This window comes from Cavia porcellus, unplaced genomic scaffold (genome assembly GCF_034190915.1).
Source record: "Cavia porcellus strain 051 isolate PalLab524CR breed Dunkin Hartley unplaced genomic scaffold, mCavPor4.1 scaffold_16, whole genome shotgun sequence".
In the NCBI taxonomy this organism is placed as follows: domain Eukaryota; kingdom Metazoa; phylum Chordata; class Mammalia; order Rodentia; family Caviidae; genus Cavia; species Cavia porcellus.
This window is the reverse complement of record NW_026947499.1, coordinates 22,858,327-22,879,874: the sequence shown is the minus strand read 5'-3', so window position 1 is coordinate 22,879,874 and position 21,548 is coordinate 22,858,327. Positions and strand designations below refer to the sequence as shown.

At 40.6% G+C, this 21,548-nt stretch overlaps 2 protein-coding genes across 14 annotated transcripts in view; one reads left to right on the top strand and one right to left on the bottom strand.

Annotated features, from left to right (window-relative positions):
* Eif4enif1 (eukaryotic translation initiation factor 4E nuclear import factor 1) overlaps positions 1–8,765 on the bottom strand; it is a 51,729-nt gene extending 42,964 nt beyond the window's left edge. For 2 of the 5 annotated variants that reach the window (XM_003478294.5, XM_005007252.4), the window contains exons 1-2: positions 8,156–8,459; positions 7,393–7,514 (exon numbers count right to left, since the gene is read on the bottom strand). In XM_003478294.5, the coding sequence (XP_003478342.2) occupies positions 7,393–7,514; positions 8,156–8,246 (213 nt within the window). In that variant the 5' untranslated portion in view covers positions 8,247–8,459. Of the gene's footprint in view, positions 1–7,392; positions 7,515–7,923; positions 8,083–8,155; positions 8,538–8,617 lie in introns of those variants that run through there. The other 3 variants (XM_013141802.3, XM_005007251.4, XM_063225913.1) reach the window with 3 other exon arrangements.
* A 350-nt stretch (positions 8,766–9,115) lies between these two features.
* Sfi1 (SFI1 centrin binding protein) overlaps positions 9,116–21,548 on the top strand; it is an 84,090-nt gene continuing 71,657 nt past the window's right edge. For 4 of the 9 annotated variants that reach the window (XM_063225909.1, XM_063225912.1, XM_013141849.3 and 1 more), the window contains exons 1-3: positions 17,460–17,615; positions 17,748–17,883; positions 19,320–19,431. In XM_063225909.1, coding sequence (XP_063081979.1) covers positions 19,409–19,431 — 23 coding nt within the window. In that variant the 5' untranslated portion in view covers positions 17,460–17,615; positions 17,748–17,883; positions 19,320–19,408. Of the gene's footprint in view, positions 9,792–17,456; positions 17,616–17,747; positions 17,884–19,319; positions 19,432–21,359; positions 21,434–21,548 lie in introns of those variants that run through there. The other 5 variants (XM_063225911.1, XM_063225910.1, XM_003478006.5 and 2 more) reach the window with 4 other exon arrangements.

Sequence of the window (21,548 nt, the reverse complement as noted above, 5' to 3'; positions counted from 1 at the left end):
TTCTGGTTTCATATGAAAAGGGAGATGAGTATCTATGACATTTAGAAAATAAGCATCTTTACCACTATGCCCAAAAAGGACTCACTGAACAAAACCCCAATCGTGTAAGAAATAACACCAACGGCTGGGGATTTAGCTCAAAGGCAAAGTGCCTGCCTGGCAAGCCTGAGGTTATGATTTTGACTGCTGATACCAAAAAAAAAAAAAAAAAAAAAAAGAAAGAAAGAAAGAAAGAACAAACGAACATCAATAATCAACAAGTGGGATCACATCAAATTAAACAGCTTCTGTGCTTGGTGCAGTTTTAAGTGCTTTATATGTGCCATTTCCTTGAATTCCTGCAACAAGTATAAGAAATAGTGACTTCTATTGGTTCATTCTGTAGATTATGCTAAGAGGCTAAACTTATCTGAAGTCCCATGGGCCTAGTTATTGAGATGGGACTACAGATTCATCTGCTTGGCCACTACGCAATATTGTTATCCAGTACTGAACAAAATTATTCTGTATTTTAAAGTATGATAAAATCATAATAAAAAAAAAAACTAAGCATCTTGATTTAAAGAAGGTACATCTTTTAGTACCTGTTTCCATCTTTAATCATAAGTAGTTTTTATCATTTGTTGTATGCCAGGTCTTCTAAGCGTTTAACACCGATTTTCTCATTTGTTCCCCATTAAAATCTTAAGAGATAGGTATTACTCAACCTCCATTTTACAGAAAAGGATGAGATTTTGAGAAGTATATGGTTCAGGGCTATACAGCTAAGTGTAGAGTGGGGATCTGAATGCAAAAGTGGGGTCTCCATAGCCCTTTAACTTCTCTCCAGTTCTTCTCTATAGAGGGCAATGAAGCTGCACCACACCTTCTTATAGCTCTGCCATTTAGTGCCAGGCTTGCCATTGTCCAGCTGGACCAGTGGGGACCCTGAGCCAAAGTGCCACTTCTTTTGGCAGGTTGCCTCTAACCTACCCTCCTCTTATAGCACCCTTTTCTGAAATAAAGATTGCTCTCACAAATTTTTATTTTAAAGGATCCCATTGTGAAACGACTGGCTTCTTACCCACCTTAAAATTCCTATCATGATGAACAAGTAAGGAGAGGAAACTCATGGGCGCAAGGGCCCTGTGTCTCAACTTTTCAAAGTCAGTCAAAGTGGAACAGGTATGAGAGCAGTCAGAAAGGGCAGCTTGCCAGGAGTGATGTGTCAACTATAATTCTAGCATCCAGAGGATGAGGCAGGAAGAACATGAATTTGAGCTCAGCCTGGGCTACACAGTGAGACCATGCTAACAAAACACAATACCAAAAAACCTTGAAATCGGGCTGGGGATTTAGCTCAGCAGTGTAAGTGTCTGCCTTGCAAGCGTGTGGTCGTGAGTTCGATCCCCGGTACCAATAAAAAAATAAAAATAAAAAAATTTTAAAAACCTTGAAATCAGTATCTATAATCTTGTCAGCCACCCTAAGAACTTTCAATTAGCTAGGTTTTCTGGAGAGCTTATACATTAAGACTGCATAATGGTTTTATATACTGCAATTCTGCCTTCCCAAAATAAATACACACTCTTATTTTTGTACTAGTTTAAAAAGTTTATAGCTAAATCTACAAATTCCCTATTAAATATACATGGCTTTGAGTGCAGAGTGTACCAGACAGTAATTGAGTCATGCAGTTAAACTCTGCATTTAAGGGTCGTGAGTTTCCATAACAAAGCGTAGTAGATATCTAATAAAATTCAGTAGGATTAACATGTCTTTTTAAAAAAAAAAATAAAAATTAAATAAATAAATAAAATGAATGAAAATTTTTTTCTTTGACTTAAAAAAAAAAAGGTTATAGCTAAATCTGTCCCCGAAATACCACCTGTTGGAAGTTACTAATAAACTCAGTTTATGAAAGATACATAAAAAGTCACCAAATAAGATCTTTGTATAGGACAAACTAACCACATGATTCTTGATTTCTACCTAAGATTTAACTTAAACTTTTCTCTTCATTAATCAGAATTTAACTGATTCTCTCCATGGAGACTATAATCACTAGTATCAATCTACTTAGTTTATCTAGTTTCTTAATGGTTTTAAAGCACAGACATAAACATGGTTATATCCACTGTCACCAACTGGTTCACCAGCTACAAATTAAGAGTGGCCTCCTTTAAAGATCTTGCATACATTAAGGATCAAATGGTATTAATTTACAACTAGTCATGGTAACAGAAAACCACATGAAACTAAATTCAGATAATCCAACACCTGCTTTTTAGCTAGCAGATTTAATACACATGCTCAACATTGTTACTATCAAGGTGGATGTTGTGTCCTGTTTTTATTCCCTGTCCAATTGACAGGTGATGGCATTTAATGAGTTGGTGGCACAATACAGGAACAAAATAGAAACAACAAAAGTACAGTGGTAACTTGGTTAGCAAACTTAATTTTACAATTTTGGGGAAGATGGCTACAGTTGTGTTTCTCGGTCGATATAGAGTTTGTGAACAGAAGCAAAATTTTGTTCAATGCTTTTGAGAACCCAATTGTTTGCGGAAAGCATTCATCAACCAAGGTATTACTGTAGGATACTCTCCAATGTAAGATCAGTCTGTTCACTTATAGAAAGATATACCTAAATAATGGGACAGTCTAAAATGTTTCTACTTTGCTGTTGAAGAAGAAGAAGATGGCATCACTAATAGAACAGCAAGTATAGTACACAAGAACCTCTGATAAAGGTAAGAAGTTGAAAAGTCCCCTCAAATTTTCCACTAATAAGCATGACTACTTCCTGTTTTCTAAATCAATGGTTTGCGAAGTCAAACTAGAGTTAAAATTCCCAACTGGCTTCTTAAACACACATAGCTGGGCTTTAACCCCTAGAATTTCTGATTTACCTCTGAGAAAAGATCTATGATCTGTATTTCTAACAAGTTTCCAAATGATACTAAAGTTAGTTCACAGGGTATATTTTGAGAACTCCCATCTAAACCACTTCTCATCCATGACCTTCAGGTGAGATCCTACTCTATAACCTGCAAAATCCTTTAACACAACGAGTGAATTTTAAAATGTATATTACCAAAATATAGCTTTGGTCTTAGGAACCTGGCCTAGCAAAACAGACCTGATTGTGCTTATAAATTAATGGTTCAAGATCCTTAGGATAACAGGTGCATAGGATAAATCTTTTTAACCATCCCAATTAACTGCCACTAGGGCATAGGAGTGGGGTAAAAGCACCCAATGTGACTCTACCCTGAATTCCCAAGATACTCCCAGAAGCACAAGATACATCATCCAAACCATGAAGTAACTATATATCTGAGTGGCCTGATACCATTTATCAAGTTCTGCAAAGAATGAAGACTTGCTCCTCAAATTATGGTCAGCGGGAGCTACTCAAAAAGCTAAATACAGCTGGGCGTGGTGATGCACATCTATAATCCCAGCACTTGGGAGGCTGAGGCAGGAGGATCTTTGTAAGTTCAAGACCAGCCTGGGCCACAAAGTGAGTTCAAGGCCAGCCCGAACTGCACAGCAAGATCCTGTCTCAAAAAAAAAAAAAGAAAGAAAGAAAGAAAGAAAATAAGCCAGGTATGATGCTGCATACCTATAATCCCAGCACTCAGGAAGTTGAGGCAGGAGGATTGTTGCAAGTCCAAGACTGGCCTGGGCTATAGTCATAACAAGTTCAAGGCCAGCATGAAATATGAACTACATTGTAAGGCCCTGTCTCAAAACACACACACACAAACACTTCAGCTCCACCCTGACCTACCTACCATTTAGCATCCACACTTCACACTTCATATATCCCAAGAAACATTAACATATGAGAAGGAAGCTAGACCAAAAGATGTCCTAACAGAAAGGTAAAACTCTGGTATTCTAATTTTAGAAAGTACCTTATGAGAAATGTCTGTATTCTTCACCTTTGAGAGAGGGAGGCAGACATAAAAACAAACAAACAAATAACAAAGCTTTGGATTCTGAACAGTAGATTTTTAATGTTATCCCAAAGAGCAACTAAACACTAAATTAAGGTCAAAAGTTAAGCAGCCCTTTCACCTGGCCTATGTGTTTTTTTGACCCTGTAAGTAAACATCCAACATTTACAGATTTTCACAGATTGGCAATTCAAAATATAAAAAAAAAAAAAAAAAAAAAAAAAAAAAAAAAAATCACTGATGAGAATAGTTTTCCTCTACTGCTTCTAGACCTTCTTACCTGTGCACTTGAAGAGGTAGAAATATTTCTAAGTGATTTATTCTAGTAATTTGTTTTTGGTATTTAGAATAGGAAGCCTCATGTACTGTCCTAGTTGTAGAATAGAATGTTCACTATATTGCTCAAAACACTGGATCATTTTAAACGCTCTTCAAAAGGGAGACAGGTTTGGTTCTCTTCAAATCCCATATAAAATTACTAGTGTTGGCTGGGTATGTTGGCAAAGGCCTGTAATTCCAGAACTCAGGAAGCTGAAGAAGGATGATTGAGAGTTGCAGGTCTACACAGCAAGTTTGAAACTGGCCTGGACTAGAGAGTAAGGCCCTGCTTCAAAAAACCAAAATTACTGGAGTGTTGAGAACATATATATGACAGAATACCAGAATGCATGTGGTGTTACACACCTGTAATCCTAGCATTCAGAAGGCTAAGGCAGGAGGATAGCCATGATTTGAGGACAACCTGAGCTACAAAGTAAATTTGAGGCCAGCCTGAACCACAGTTAAACCTCTCAAAAAGAAAAAAGGGAGAAAAAAGAGAGAAAGTACTACCACATTACTACCTAAACATTATCCTAAAATTACCATGAGCTAAATCCTCTTGGATTAGGAAGTAAATTTATTTCCAAAAACAGATTAGAAAATAAATTTATTTCCAACTAAATGTGGTTGAGAACACTGTTAAATTTCTCCAGTCATTAATTTTAAAAACTCTGCTTTTCTTTTGGTATCAGGAACTGAACTCAGGACATTGCAACTATATCCCCAGCCAACCTGGTTTCTGTTTTTGTTTTTAGTACTAGGAATTGAACTCAGGACTTTGAGCTTGCCAGAGAGGCATTTATGCCACTGAGCTGGCTCCCTAGCCCCAATCTTGCCTTTCTTAACCAATTTTTTTCTTTTTTGAGACAGGGTCTTGCTACGTAGTCTAGAATGGCCTTGAACTCACTCTGTAGCCAAGGCTAGGCTTAAACCTGTGGTGACCCTCCTGTATCACCTCCAGAATGCTGGAATCACAGACATCCACCACTACATCCAGCCTTTTAACCAGTTTTTTAAGGCACATTTATTTATGACACAATTCTGAGATTGGAATGTCAAAAATGGAGCATGCTGAGCTTCTTAATTTTTACTGTGAACCTTAAAACAGAACAGTATTTCCCTAAAAGTGACTGAAGTATAAAGATGGAAACATACATATGATTAAATATGCATATCTCTGACCAGTGTGAAAATGACCCAGAAGCCTCTGCTGGGCCTGTCCAACTAGACAACCAGTTAGAATTTTTAAAAAGTCAAAAAGTGCTAGATTTAAAATCACATAACCCTGTAAGCAGTTCAAAACAGTTTCCTTTCATTTGATAAACCTGTCACCATTCTCAATTTACCTATCAACATTTTGAGCAGTAAAGTTAAATTGTAAAACACTCTTCAAGCACTCCAGGATTTGAGAGCACCTATACTTGCAAAAACTAAAAATCCGAAAAACTTCCGATCAACTCACATTCTATCAGATCAAAACAGATTGTGGATGCTAAGACAGCAATTAACCAAGAACTTTTTTATACCTGAAAACTCCTTCTTCCATATCTCCCTGTCAGGTTGTTTTTTCTTTTAAATAAAATGCTGAAAACATACATCTGACATAATCTGACATTTTACTAAGTAAGAAAGAGCAGCACCCAAATAAGACCCAGCCTTAGTAAGTATACTAGAAAGCAAGAAACAGAGCTGTAATAGTATTCATGATTGGGGTCTCTACTAGTAACTTTCCCATGGATCGAGCAAAATGCTCAAAAAATCAAAATTACTAGAGTGTTGAGAACATATATATGACAGAATACTAGGCTGCAAGTGGTGGTACACACCTGTAATCCTAGGACTAAGAAGGCTAAGCCAGGATAGCCATGATTTGAGGACAACAAATTATTAGAGTAAATCACTTAGAAATGTTTCTGCTTCTTCAAGTGCGTGGGCAAGGGGGTCTAGAAGCAATAGAGGAAAACTATTCCCATCAGTTAATTTTTTTTTTTTTTTTTTGTCTTTTTCCTTTTTATCGGTACCGGGGATCGAACTCACGACTGCCTGCTTTCAAGGCAGGTGCTTATGCCACTGAGCTAAATCCCCAGCCCCCCATCAGTGATTTTAAAAATATTTTTAATTGCCAATCTGTGGAAATTTTGAGTATTTATTTTGCCCATGTTTCCAATTAGTTCGGCCGATGGTTAGCAGGTATCAAGCCAGAAGGATACATGACAGGAGACCACAAAAAAAGAAAGATGCTCACCCCATGACAGCAATGAGGCAGAGAGAGAATGGAGGGAGGATCAGGGGACAAAAATACACTTTTAGGTAACACACCCAGTGATCCACCTTTTGTGGGCCCTCCTCCCAGCAGCACAATCAGCTATGACACAAAGACATTCCAAACACATGAGATTTTTGGGGGACATTTTAGATAAAAAAAATAACAGGTTCATACTAGGGAAATGCAGATGTGGCCTCAACTATAACATGATCCCTCTCATCAACAATCCTAATCCTTTTGTACTTTAAGCATGTTTTAAGTATTCCAGTCCAAAACTCTCAGGAATTCAGAAATTAATTTATAGCTGTCAAGGTTTTAAAATACATTTATTAGCCAAGAAAAAACTGACTTAATATCTTTAATAAAAAATGACCTTGCAGTAATCTCCAAACAAGCAGTTTAAAACCACAAGTTCTTAGGTAAGGGAAACATGATTGGAAGCTTTATTTTTGTGGGTCCATATCCACTTTGTAAGAAGAAATAAAAAGCAATCAAAATCCAGTCACCTTGCACCAGATTGATCTCACAGTTGTAATCCTTATCCTATAGCACATAAGTCAGTAACATATCAACTACATAGCAGTGTCAGGACTTGGGTGCCAACATATAATGACTCATAGTTACACTTGGTCTAAGACAATACTCTTCACCTAAAAGCTATTTGAAGCGAACTCCAATCTAAACTTGGTATTCATCCTTCCAGAAAAATGTTCAAAACAATTTTTACTGAATTTAGCTATTATTCTGTCCACATACCAAGCAAGACTACCACTTTAGAGAAACCAACAAAATACCTACACAATGTTACTAAACTCCTCATCTATAAAGAAACACTATTTCATTAGTAACAAAGCCTACTTTTGTATAGCGATGGGGGGACTTGGTGGCCGGCAGCTTCTTCAAGTCAAGGAAAGCATCTCCATTTTCTGTTTCACCCACATTTCTCCTATCCATGGTTCCTTGTCTAAAACTTTTTACACCTGGAAGATAAATCAGTGTGAAACTGTCATGAATAATAGCTTTCAGAAGTTTTAGCTGCTTTTTTTTTTAAAGGAAGCTTTATCTCTTAAAATAGTTTTTAAAAGAAAAACTTCCAAAGATGATGGCATAAACCAAAAGCAATTTGGAAACACTATTACAGAGGCCAACTTACACTTCCTAGTGAAGTATTCTAATCATCAACAGAGCAAAGAAGGCAGAAAGGAAAGGTGCTCAACTTAAAGAGTACAATATTTAGCCAGCTTTTAATACAAAAAGAAACACTATTAGTCGCAGCTGACCATGGGGACAGCTCAGAAGTAGGCAAGATTCTCGGAGTGGGGGCAGGTAGGAGACTGGCTCGGGCGGGGATCCGGGAAGTCAGGCTGTTGTAAAGTGCCTGTCACTTGCCAATGGACGGCGCCAGCTGCCCCTGGTTATCCGAGTCATTGGCTGGGACGGAGCCCGAGCGCCCCTCTTCCAGTCGGCCGCACCTGTGGCCGTGCCAGGGGCGCCCTTGGCAAGGAAAAGACGAGCGGAGGTTTCAGCTCTAAAACTCAGCTTTCCCAGGTCAACCTCCGGCCCCTCGCGCAGGCCCTGGCCGAGGTGGCCTCTTCGGAGGAAGGGCGGGGACAGTACTCACTGAGAGAGGCGGGCCGAAGACAACCAGGAGGCCAAATCCCCGGCCAGGGCACTTCGAGCTGGAGCTGCAGCTGGCGTAGGCCCGCCACCATCCACCGCTACCCGGGCCCAGCCAGTCCGCCTGCTGCCCGCCGGCCGCCCTGCGGGTTTCTATCCCCTGCCCGCCACCCGCGCGCGCCCCAACACTAGCGCTCGAGATCCCAGAAGCATCCCTGCAGGCCCAGCGCACGGACTCCTAGACCCTGCCTCCAGACCCTTACTCGATGGCTCCGCCGCACGGCGGCCCTTCGCCTCGGCCGCCGCTCCCCTCCCTGCCGCCCGCTCCGGTCCCAGCGTTGCTTCCCGCGGCCTCCACTCTACCCCCCCACCCGCTCGGGCTGTCTCTCTCGAGCCGCCGTAACTGCAGCCCGTCCCCTCGCCCCTCTCTCCCGCCCCCTTCCCCTTAATAACTCCCTCCACGCACCCGGGCCCCAGCACCGCCTTCGCCGCTGCGCGCCCGGATGTGAGGTGTCTGTGGTGGTGCCGGGCGGAAAAGAGAAGCATTGCGGCGCGCTCACTGGGCCCAAGACCTTGCGCGGACCCAGAGGTGGGGAAGAAGCGGCCGGAAGGAGATGCGAGTCTGGGCAGGGAAGAAACTGCGGTTGAGATAGTGGAACTTCGCCCCCGTGCGCTCAGGCGGTCGCCGTGGGCAGCCCCGGGGAGGGCACCGTGTTCCCACGCGTGATGAGGCGGCGGGACGGGAGGTGCTAGGGATCCGAGACACGCGCGGCGATGTCCTAGATGGGCAAGGATCTACAGCTACCCAGTTGGTGTGGTAGCCGCCGGGGCTTCAGCACTGGGAACCTAAGTTACGGGAACTCAGCTGTATTTTTTACTAATGGAGTTATGTTGGGTTCATTCTTTGTATAATGAGGATTAGGCTGTAGATGGAGTTGCTGCTTTAAGCTCCTTACAGTTACTTTAGATACCGATAAGAACTGAAATTCATTGAAATGGGCTTTGTCACCCATAATCTCATCTTTCCTAAATCAGCCCTCACAAGGACAAACGCGGATGTAGTTGAGAGAAAATGAGCAAATGCCAGATGCATAGCAAGTGGTACCAAGACTTAAGTTGCACAGAAATGCAAATACAGTGTGTGAGCAGCGCCAAAAGAACTGCTGCGATGAGGAGGTCGTGACAAATAACTGGCCTACGATTACATCTCGAGCCACCGTTTCTACCCGGTGGGATTATTCCGAGTTAATGATACGTGGGCGTGGGGAGAAAACATTGTTTCGTTAAAGAGCCGGCGAAGTCTTTTTTTTCAAAGGATCTTTTTGAAATATCACTTTACTTGAAAAACGAGGGGGCTGAACAGAGAATGGTCACTTAGCTCCCTTCCTGTGAGCCTCGACAACAGAGAACAATTACAGCATTTTTTTCTTGTCTGTATTACTAAATAAAATCTGTCTCAGAAACTGTCTTTTTTATTAACATTTTTTGCTTTAGACAAGAGGCAGACAAATTCTGAATCAGCGTCCCCCTACAGGCCATGGAGTGAAGCGATTTATCCTTATCCTTGGTTTTTTTCATCTGAAAAACTGGGAAGATTATAACCCACTTACAGAGCAGTCGTCAAGATTAAATAGAACAAGGTGGGTAAAAAAACATATACAACCTCTGTAAAGCTTTTAGGTCTTTATTTTTTAAAGACTTCAAGAGGGCAGAGGAAAAAATTTTCTAGGTCTATACAGAGACACAATGTAGGTGATCAAGCAACCATCAGTTTTTGTTATTTTAAAAACCAAAATTCCTGGACAAGGGATGTAACTTGGTGATAAGAGTACTTGCCCAGCTGTAATGAGGCCTTGGGTTTGATCCCCAGCACCCAAAAAACCCAAAACACAAGATTTTTCCTTTTTTTGTTGTCATGAAATTTTTTGAACTGAAAAGATGTCCATTACACTCCATGAAGTGAAACAACATATTACAAAACAGTATATATGGTATTGCCAATTTTCAAAAATGCATTCATTTATAGAGCTATCAAGAAATCTACACTCAGGAGGCTGAGACAGGAGGATTACCATGAATTCTAGGTCAGCCTTGGTGACATAGTGAGGTGCAGCCTGAACTGTATAGCAAGATCCTGTCTCACAAAACCAAAAGAAAAAAAAAAAAAAACCTTCCAGAATGACATTCACTTAACTTTTAATTTGCCTCTGGGAGTGAGATGCTCAGCACATTTTTCTTTTTGTTTAAGAGTATTTTTTGAGCTAGGTGTGGTGGCACACACCTGTAATTCCAGCACTCAGGAAGCTGAGGTAGGTGGATTGCTGTGAGTTTGTGGCCAGCCTGGGCTACAAGTCAGTCCAAGGCCAGCCTGATGATGATCTTAAAGTGAGGAGAAATAAAAGTAATTCCCTAAAAAAAAAAAAAAAAAAAAAAAAAGATTAATCCCCTACCTACTATATTTTCCCAAAATAAGACCTAATCTGAAAATAAGCATCTTTCAGGATGCTCATAATATAACCCCTACTCCAAAATAAGATCCAGTTAAATTGTCAGACAATTTAATAACATGCTGCAACACATGGTGGACATTGAAGTATAAAATACGTATTTTTGACATTAACAACATAAATTAGAATTAAGTACTTGTAAATACTCAAACAGGTGCCTTTGGATGATAGGCAAATGCCTGTGTAAGGATGAACTTGACTTATTGATGAATCACCAGTCAGTACACACATAATGCATGTATAACATTGTTTAATAATAAATGGACATCATTGTGTCTAATAGGAATCTTCATAATTCAATATGTTGTGTGTTGTGGTGGATATACTTACTGCACTCATGTGAAACATTTTCTAATTTTGGTACCTACAGTTTTTTGTTGCTTTTGTGTGGGCTATCATTCTTTTTTTTTTTTTTTTTTTTTTTCCTAAAATCTCAGTGTTGAGAGCTATCATTCTTAACTGTCGTCGTTTTGTTGTCACTCATGTCTTAAATCTTCAATTAACACTTGATTTAGGGGCTGGGGATTTAGCTCAGCCGCATAAGCGCCTGCCTTGCAAGCAGGCAGTCGTGAGTTAGATCCCTGGTACCGATAAAAAAAAAACAAAAAACACTTGATTCAGTAGAAACTGTGAAACCTTTCCTACAAGAGGGTGTGACTTAAGGTGAAGAATTCTGTGGTATAAAATCACCTGACAGGAGCCAGGGATTTAGCTCAGCAGCATAAGCACCTGCCTGGCAAGCGCGTGGATGTGAGTTTGATCCCTGGTACCAAAAAAAAAAAAAAAATCACCTGACAGCCATGTTACCAATGTACTGTGAACTGGCTATGTGGACAAGAAGTACTCATTTAGGGAGTGCTGTATTGCTGGACATGAGAGATTGGGGTAAATGGTTCTAGAGGACATGGAGTCAAGAAATTCAGATTGGAAGTTGGGCATGGTGGCACATGCTTAGAATCCCATTATTAGGGAGGCTGAGTCAGGAAGATCAATCGAGTTCAAGGCTAGCTGGAACTACATAGTGAAACCCTGTCTCAACAAACCAAAACACCCAAAAAGAAATTCAGGTTGAAATCTGAGGCTTGTAGAGTTTCAGAAAAAAGTTAACTGTAAATGTAGATTTTTGCACATGAAGTTTTTGTACATGAATAAATGTGGATTGTTGTATGCAAAAAAAAAAAAAAAAAAGACATCCCTTGAAAAGACCACCTATTGTGTCTTTTGAAGCAGAACAACGTAAGACCAGGTCTTGGGCCAGGGATATAGATTAGCGGGATAAGCACCTGCCTACAAGTCCAAGGTCCTGAGTTTGATTCCACATACAAAAAAAAAAAAAAAAAAAGATCAGGTCTTATTTTCATGAATACAGTATTACGGAATGCAGAGGAAGACTCCTACTTCCATGCTGGGGGTCAAATCTTAAGACCTTGTTCGTATTATGCAAGTGTATACCATGACTATAACCCCAACAAGAGAAGGGGTATTCTTGAAGCTAAATCCTTACTTTCCTACTTAGTATGGAACCTGAGGCAGGCACTTCTCTCTAAACATCAGTTTCAACCAGGCACAGTGGCGCACACTTGTTATTCTAGCATTTAGGAGGCTGAGGCAGGAGGCTCACTGAGAGTTCAAGGCCAGCCTGAACCATATAGGGAAACTGCCTAAAAAAAAAAAAAAAAAAAATCCACCAGTTTCCTCATTTGTCAAAGGGATAACAGGATTTACTTTTCAGGCCTGTGGGAGGAGTTAATATAAAATTTCTTGGGTTTGCCAGGCATACCAAATGCCTGTAATCTCAGCATTTGGGAGGCTGAGGCACAAGGAGCACTGTGAGTCCAAGGGCAACCTAGGCCACATAGTTCAAAGCCAAGCTGAACTACAGGGCTGGGGATTTAGCTCAGCAGCATAAGCACCTGCCTTGAAAGCAGGCAGTCGTGAGTTTGATCCCCGGTACCGATAAAAAAGGAAAAAGACAAAAAAAAAAAAAAAAAAAAAAAAAAAACTCAGGGTGAGATGTTGCTTAGTGATGAAATATGAGCTTATGTCCTAGGCCTGTGTTCAATCCCTGGTACCACAAAAACACTGATCTAGTTATTTCTTGTGCAGTCAAACACCCCAAAACTTAGAGGCTTAAACCTGTATTTATTTTGCCTCCACAGTTGTAAATTAGGCTGCTATCAACTGACACAGCTGGTCTTGGCTGTAGTCAGCATCACCTGGGACAGCTAAAGGCTGTGGAATGGGGCCACCTAAAATCTCACTTGTTTGGTACTTGAAGATTACTGTCAGATGGGCCATTGGTACTTTGTCTGGAACACTTATATGTGGCTTTGTTGTTGTTGTTGTTGTTGTTGGTCTTTTTGAGACAGGGTCTCACTATGCAGTTCAGGCTGGCCTTGAGCTCACTTTGTAGCCCAGGTTGGTCCTGAACTCAAAATGATTCTGCCTCAGCCTCCCAAGTGCTGGAATTACAGGTTTGTGCCACCATGCCTGGCTGATGTGGCCTTGTAATGTGGCTTGAATGTCAGATTCCAAGTGGAAGTATTCCGGGAGAGGAAATGGCCAGATAGTTGCTGCACTTTTTTGTTTTTTACTGCCTCATTTTGGCTTACGATGGAATAGGTGCTAAGCAAGAACTCTACTAACAAGCTACACTCCTATAGCTCTGCACTGCCAGCCTTGAAGTCACTCAGGGTTAGTACTGCCCTTTGCCACTTTCTGTTCCTTGAAAAGGAGGCACTAAGGCTGGCCTGCATTCAAGGGGAAGAGAGTTAGCTGACTTTTTCATATGGGAGGAATGTTAAAGAACTTATACATGTTTTAAAACCATCACAGTCAGGGGCTGGGGATTTAGCTCAGCGGTATAAGCACCTGCCTTGCAAGCAGGCAGTCGTGAGTTTGATCCCTGGTACCGATAAAAAGGAAAAAGACAATAAATAAATAAATTACATAGGATCTTTGCCTCAATTCACTTCTCAGTCTATCCTAGTAAAAGACAGTTATTTCCTAAGAGTAAAAGTAATACTTTATGAAGAGAATCTGTAAGCTTTTTGCACCTGTGCCATGCAAAAACTAGAGGGTTGCTAATTGTTTCAGAATAACTTTGACATGTTCTCTATGCCAAGAATAATTTGGAATTACAAGTACTGTCTCTTTCTTTTCTTTTTTTGGTCCTGGGGATCGCAGTTATAACCTTGTGCTTGCCAGGCAGGTGCTTGTGCCACTGAGCTAAATCCCCAGCCCTACTATTGTCTTTTGTAACAATATATTTTCAAGTATTAGTATGGGAAATGCCTTTAAAAGAAAAATTATTCATTCTATTATTTTTTATTTATGAAATATTTTTAGGAATTTGGTTTAGGACCAGACTATTAAAAAAAATCTAACACAAGGGCCAGGTGCAGTGCATGCCTGTAATCCTAGCACTTGGGAGGCTGAGGTAGGAAGACTGCTGTGAGTTCAAGGCCAGTTTGGAATACATAATAAGTTTGAGTCCAGCCTGAACTACACAGCGAGACCGTGCTTCAAAAGACAAAAACAAAACACCAAAGTTTGACAGGACCCAGTTCAGTCAGTGGAGGAAACTGACAAAGAAGTATAGAGAAGAAAATGAAAATTTTGGAAACCTATGAGAATGCCTTTGAAGATTTACTGTTAGGTCATAATCTTCAAAGCTTCATCTTAAAAGGCTAAGAATAAGCTAGGCGGGGCTGGGGATAGCAGCATAAGCACCTGCATTGAAAGCAGGCAGTTGTGAGTTCGATCCCTGGTACCAATAAAAACGAAAAAGACAAAAAAAATTTTTTTTAAAGAATAGGCTAGGGATTTAGCTCAGCAGCGCAAGCACTTTCCTGGCAAGTATGAGATTATGAGTTCAATCCCCTGTACGGAAAAAAAAAGAAAAGTACCAAGATTGTATCTCTCTAAATAGGCTTGTTCCTTCTAAGTTTTTTTCCTCCAAGGCTGTTTCCTAATCTGAGCCAAATGGCACAAACCTGTAATCCCAGCACCCTGGAAAGGTAAGATAGAATGATTAAAAGTTCAAGCTTATCCTGGAAATTTAGTAAATTACTAAGACCCTCTACTAACAAATTAAAAATGGGCTGGGTACCTCAGTCCAAAGGGTTCAATCCCCAGCACTAGTGTGTGTTTAATCTCTAGTTTAAAGATGCTAGGCATTTCACCCTAGAATCCTATCATCAGGTTAACCCTGAGAAAGAAATTACTATTAAAGGAACTTCCCAAAGATAATTATTAGCAGACATAAGGCCCTGCTGTGATTTACATGCTTTTGTTTTGTTTTGCTTTGTGGTGCTAAGTATCAAAACCAGGGATTTGAGCATGCTAGGCAAAAACTCAAAGAACGAGCTATATTCCTAGCCCAATATCTTTAATTTATAAATGGGCAATATTTAATACAGAGCCATACATTAAGCTATTATTATATATGTACCATTATTTTCTACTTTTTTTTTTGTACCAGGAATTGAACTCAGAACCTCACGCTTGCCAGGCAGGCACTGAGCTATATCCCTGGCCCCACTTTCTATTCCTTCCCAACAGGTATAATTACTTCTATTTTTTTATTTAAAAAAAATTTTAAAAATATTTTTATCTTTTTGAGACAGCATCTCACTATGCAGTTTAAGCTGGCCTTGGGCTCACTTTGTGGGCCAGGCTGGTCTTAAACTTGCAACAGTCCTCTTGCCTTTGCCTCCCGAGTGCTAGGTTTACAGGAGTGTGCCTCCATACCCAGCTGTAATTACTTTTGTTAAACTCATGTGAAAATGCCTTGTGTCCCTTCCTCAATCAAAGCTGAAGGTGGTAAATGAACATGACAAGAATATGTCAGCAAATTAGCTCAAATCCAGAAAGTAGTCTGATTTATCATCCTGAATATGGCATATTTACATAAAAGTACTGGGGTGGGGATTTAGCTCAGTAGCACAAGCACCTGCCTGGCAAGCTCAATGTCGGAGGAACTCTGGGAAAAAAAAGTACTTATAAGACAAATGTTATAATAAGTAAAAGTTACAGTATTATGACTATATGGTGCATCAAAAATTACCTTAAAACACTTGGTCACACAATTTTTATCCCTAAAAGATTGGCTTTTGTAGCTAACATAGAACTTTTTAAAAACTTATTCTTCCCCAAGTACTACTGGGGAATGAACCTAGGGTTTTGCGCATGCTAGGAAAGCTCTCCACAAGTTACTTCCCCAGCCCCTTTATTTTATTATTTATTTATTAGTTTGTTTTTTTGAGACAGAGTCTGGCTATGTAGTTCAGGCTGGCCTTGAATTCCAGCAACCATGCCAACTCAGCCTTCCCGGTGCTGGGATAATAGGCGTTCAGCACCACTATGCCTGGTTACCCTGTAATTTTTAAATACAGGTCCAAATAGCTCTGGGTGGCCTCCAACTTGGAATCCTACTGACTGAGCATCTGGTGTAGCTAGGATTACAAACCTGTGCCACTGTGCCTGGCCACTTTTTATAAATTACAAAAAAATTGTAAATTCCCAGAAGCTGTAGTGTACATTGGTAATCCCAGCACTGTGGGAGGCTGAGGCAAGAGGCTGTGGGAGGATCACAAATTCATGCCTAGCCCAGACAATGTAGTTGAGGCCCTGTCTAAAAATTTTTAAAAGGGATAAAGGGCTGGGGATATACTTCAGTGGCACAGGGCCTGCCTGACAAGTGCGAGGTCGTGTTTGATTCCCAGTACCAAAAAAAAAAAAAGGCGCGCAGCGCGGAGGTGGGGGGTGGGAGGGTGGGGTGTCGGCGGGGGAGCTAAAAATGTAGTTCAGTGCGGAATTCAATCCCCAGTACCATCAAAACAAAAAACTTGTACAGTACCTAAAAACAGGGAAAACCAGCTGGGGTGGTACAGGTCTGAAATCCCAGCTCTTGGGAGTCTAAGGCAAGAGGATCGCTGCGAGTTTAATGCCTAATGGGCTACGCAGTTCAAAGCCAGTCTAAAGAAACAGCGAAACCCTGACTCAGAAAAGTGCAAAAAAAATTTTTAAAGGGTAAAAATGTAAGTCATTTGGCATTTCCAATCCTAAAACACCCACGTGCGCCGCCACGCCTAGTTGTCTTCGTATTTCTAACATGAAATGTTTCAACCACTTAAATGAGTAATGCTAACTTTTGCTCTCTGCAGAAATCTCAAGTGCTTTCAGATGTCTTACAAGGGAAAAATATATGAAAATGTACCATTTACCCTCTCCCACCAATGTTTAAAAGATTATCAGTGGACCCAAATTTTAAAATATATTTACTATAATTATAAAGGAATGGTTATAAGAATATACCAGCATAAAATACTAATTCTGAGGCTGCAAGAACCCCACTCCCCCCCCCCACGCCCTCCAGGTCACAGCAACCTCCTAGTTCCATGGCCATATTCACGGTTGCGGCTTGCACTCTCTGAGAACTCTGAAGAACCTAGAGATAGGGGAAGGAACACTTTTCCGCCGCTCCTGTCGACGGACCAGAACTTAATCCCTAGTGTTTGGCCACAGCAGTCGTAAATTGGGGATCTGCCTCCCAATAGCTCTCACTCCTTTGATCTAAGAAATGCAGTAGGAAGCTGAGCTCAGAGAGAAATGACTAGCCAAGTAAACGAAGAAAAAACCGCAGGAGGGTCCAGGCAGGGAATTAGCTCTCCCAAGTACCGTCTATCTCGAACCGTCTCATCCACTCAAAACTAGAGGTAGGCGTATCACTTGCACTACTGAGGCTGAGCGAACTGTAACATCCGGGGCGGGGCGCCTGGTGAGCGCCGCGTCGCCCTGGAGACGGGGGTGGGGTCAGCACAAGACTTGAATCTGAAGAAGCGCGAAGAGCAAAAACCTGTTGTGGGCTGCGCTGACCTGAGGAGGCCTTTTGAGTCAGCTGTATCTCGCCACAATTCCTCCCCGGCGCCACGCCGGAGGTCTGTGTTTTCTCAGGTACGAGGCCCATTTTGATCTCAAGTCCCCATCTTTTAAGTGGCCCGGCTTCTTCTCTGTGAGCCCGGAAGCGAGCGCAAATGCTTGAGTTAGGCCCTGCCTCTTCTCTGGAGCCGCGGTTTCTCTTTAAAGGTGCTGCTGGCCTGGGTCCGAGCCCACTCAAGACTGGCGTGCGGGAGTACCAGTCAGTTTAGGGATCCCAGCTGCGTGGCTGGGCGAGCGACTAGGTGTTAGCATTCAGCCCAGGAATTCTCCCCCGAAGTGAGAGGTGGGTGCTTCGTTTTTATTTTTCTGGGAGACCGTTCGTATGTGTGGTCAATCTCTGCGTAGCTGTGTTGTATTTGTTGAGGGGACGGCTTAGGCACTTGAGTACTAGTTCTAGTTCCGTACAGCTAGAGGGATTGGGTATTTGTTTATGAAATGAAGATGGTCGTCACCTGCTGAGGTGGTTGTATTAAAGTACTTAATCTGTGAAAATTGCTTACTATTGTGGCTGGCAAGGAGTACCCCGCCTTATAAGTGCTATTTCCATTCTAGTCTATACATTTTACGTCGGTACTGCCCTAAGTGGTGTGAAAATACGAGACGTCTGAGATGGCTTCTTGAAATAAGTAGTTAAAACTTATTCTGGGGTTTAAAATATAAACTCTTCGTTTCTCTTTAAAAAGAGCATTCTTTTTTTTAGTCTTTGTTAGAAACTGCAAAATACTGTAGGAAGTTCAAGATATTTTTATATTTTGCAATTAATATGAGATTGAAAAATTAATATTAAAGTTTATGGCAGAAAGTAACCCCAAACTCCATTCCTCTAGCTGTTTCTTTTAATGTTATTTGTAGATTTATAAATTGGAAGTATTTTTATAGTGATGTTTCTCCATTTGTTAGTTTTACACTTTGTATTGAGTGTTATTCATGGGACTTAAGTACTTAACTCATAATTTTTCTTTGTTCATCATCCAAAGTGGTTACCCAGTAGTTTGTTGTTAAAATAATGTGTTTACATTGCTTGACATGTCAAATAACTTCTGAACCATCTTTGAAAGACTAATGCCAAATAAGGTCACATTCATAAGTATCAGAGGTTAGAACATCAGTATATCTTTTGGGGGAGCCCAATTCAACCCACAACACTACTATTCTTTGCTTTCAGAAATAAATAAAATCTATGTTATTTAGTTTATAATGAATATTTTTGGTGAAAATGATCACCAATTGAAAATGAAAACTGCACACTATAACATGGAATGTTACAAAAGCTGCCTGAAGATTTTTATAGATAAAACTGACAGCCATAAATTAATCTGAAGAAAAATGTAAAATCTTGACTGCTTCTAGTGCTGCTATGAGGGGAAGTTGAAGGTGTTAGAACATTATCTGGATAAGAAGAATAAGCTAGTCACTTTTTTTTTTTTTTTTTTTTTTGGTGCTGGGGATCAAACTCATGACCTCAAACTTGCCAGGCAAGTACTTGCACCACTGAGCTAAATCCCTGGCCCTGCTAATCACATCCTTTAACTGTGGCTCTTTTCTTTCTTAGAAAATTTCTTAATGCAATTTAAATAGAATATTATTAAGTCAGAGACCTACCTCTTATGTTCACCTGGTGTTGAATTAAGAAGGAAAGGGGCTAGAAAGGAGCTGGCAAAGAGCTGATTAGAAATGTGACACCTTAAGTTTGCAGGTAATTTATTCTTTTCTCTTTAGTTCAAAGGGGAAAAGCCTTTGTTCCCTGAATAATCTCACTAAGAAATACATTATCAAGCCACTGGTTGAATTTTCATCAAAAAAAAGGTATGGAGAGGAAGGTTGGTGTCAGGTAAGTGACTGAACATGACAAAAAAGATAACTGGAATTGTGATTTGTAAACATTTTGTGTGTAAAAATAGTAATGAAAAATAAGAAAAAATTAGTTTCGTACATAATGAGTGATAATGTAGAAAGTATTGGGTAGGATTGTTTTGTCATTAATATTTTGTTTCTCAACTATAGTATAATTTACATTTTATACATTATTTTGAAGCAAAAAAATCATTTTGAAGTTGAGTATAGCAGAGCATGCATATAATTCCAACACTCTGGGAGGCTGAGGCAAAAAGATTGCAAGTTCAAGCCAAACCTGGACAATTTAGTGAGACCAGTTAAAAATGAAAAAAAGGCGGAGTATGTTGCTCAGTGCAAAGGTGCTGAGTTTAGTGCCCACTATTAGTTTTTTAAAAAGCCACAAAAAAATCCTTTTTATTGCCAGGCAGGTACTGCACCGGCTGAGCTATATCCCTGGTGTTTCCCTTACTTTAATCATGGTTACTTTCAAGGTGCAAAGTCTTACTAGTTCATGCTGCTCTTAAAATTACTATGTAGCCCAGGCTGGTCTTAAACTCATTGGCAGTCCTCCCACATCAGCTTGCCAAGTGCTGGGGTTACAGGTGTATTCTACCATGCCTTGCTATCAAACTTTTGATTTTGAAAAATTAAAATCCTGATTTTGACGCTGGAGGAATAGCTCAGTGGTAGATCACTTGCCTAGTATGTGCAGGGACCTGTGTTGGATCCCCAGTGCTGAAAAAATACTCTGATTTTGAATAGACGGGAGGATAATTTTAGGAGGTTAAAAGTTCTATCACCAAGGTTGGCTGACTCTCATGTCTTTTCTCTATTTTTTTTTTAGGAGCTTTTGTGTGTGTGTGTGTGTGTGTGTTTCTGTTTTCTTTTTTGGTAGCAGGAGTCAAACTTGGGGCCTCATGTTTGCCAGGCAGGTGCTGTTGCACTGATGAGCTACATCCCTGGTGTTTCCCTTACTTTAATCATGGTTACTTTCAGTCTGCATGAAAGTTTTAATTCTACATAACAGAATTCCTATCTTAGGGAAAAAAATGAAAGAATTTACCAGAAAAAGACTAAGATACTAACTCTAACAACCTTCAGACTCAGAACAGTGGACATAAGATTCACAGCTGGCTGCACAGAGGTGTACCCCTGTCCTGGACCCAGTGATTGGTTCAGCAGTAGTCATGTGACCTCATTGGGGCTTCAGAAGTGTTTTGTAAGTTTGACACAGTATTATGAAGAAAGACTCACCCTTGAGCCAGGTTCAGTGGCACAAGCCTGTAATCCTAGCACTTGGGAGGCTGAGACAAGAGAATCGTTACAGACCAGCTTGAGCTACAAAGTGAGTTCAAGGTCAGCCTGAACTGCTAGTGAGATCCTGTATCAAAAGAGACGAAAAAAAAAAAAAGGAAAGATTTACCTACCCCTATGCTAGGGTTACTCTGACAGCGTTTAATGTAGTATCCGCCATGCAGAGGCAATAAGGAGCTTATGCTAAAGGTTTGCAGGTCAGCATGCTGGGAGAAACTGGACAACCTACCAATGTTGCCTCACCAGTTCTGTTTCTTTAAGACTGGAAGATGCTAGTTGCCTTATTTGGGCTCAAATTTAATAGTCCTGGGGCTGGGGATTTAGCTCAGCTGCATAAGTGCCTGCCTTGCAAGCAGGCAGTCCTGAGTTCGATCCCTGGTACCGATAAAAATGAAAAAGACCAAAAAAAAAAAAAAAAAATTTAGTAGTCCTCCTGATGTAGACTCCCACAGTGATAAGATTACAGGTATGCACCATGATGCCTGGTTTCACTATAGTTCTTGAGCCTTGATTTCAGAGTCTTTCCAAAATAAATGAGCTAGGAAACTCTGTATTGGATGTCTTCTTCAATTTAGTATTCCAAATCTAATCTTCACTCTTGGCATCTAGGACTCTATAGCTTCCTATTGGATTTGGCCAGTGGAATCCTTGGAAAAAGGAAGGAAGGAAGAGAATGAGGCTTGGTATGTATTTCCCAGCATTTGGGAGGCTGAGGCAGGAGGCTTGTTGTGTGTTAAGACCAGCCTGAGTCACAAAGTGAGCTCAAGGCCAGCCTGAACTGTGTATGGAGAGCCTGTC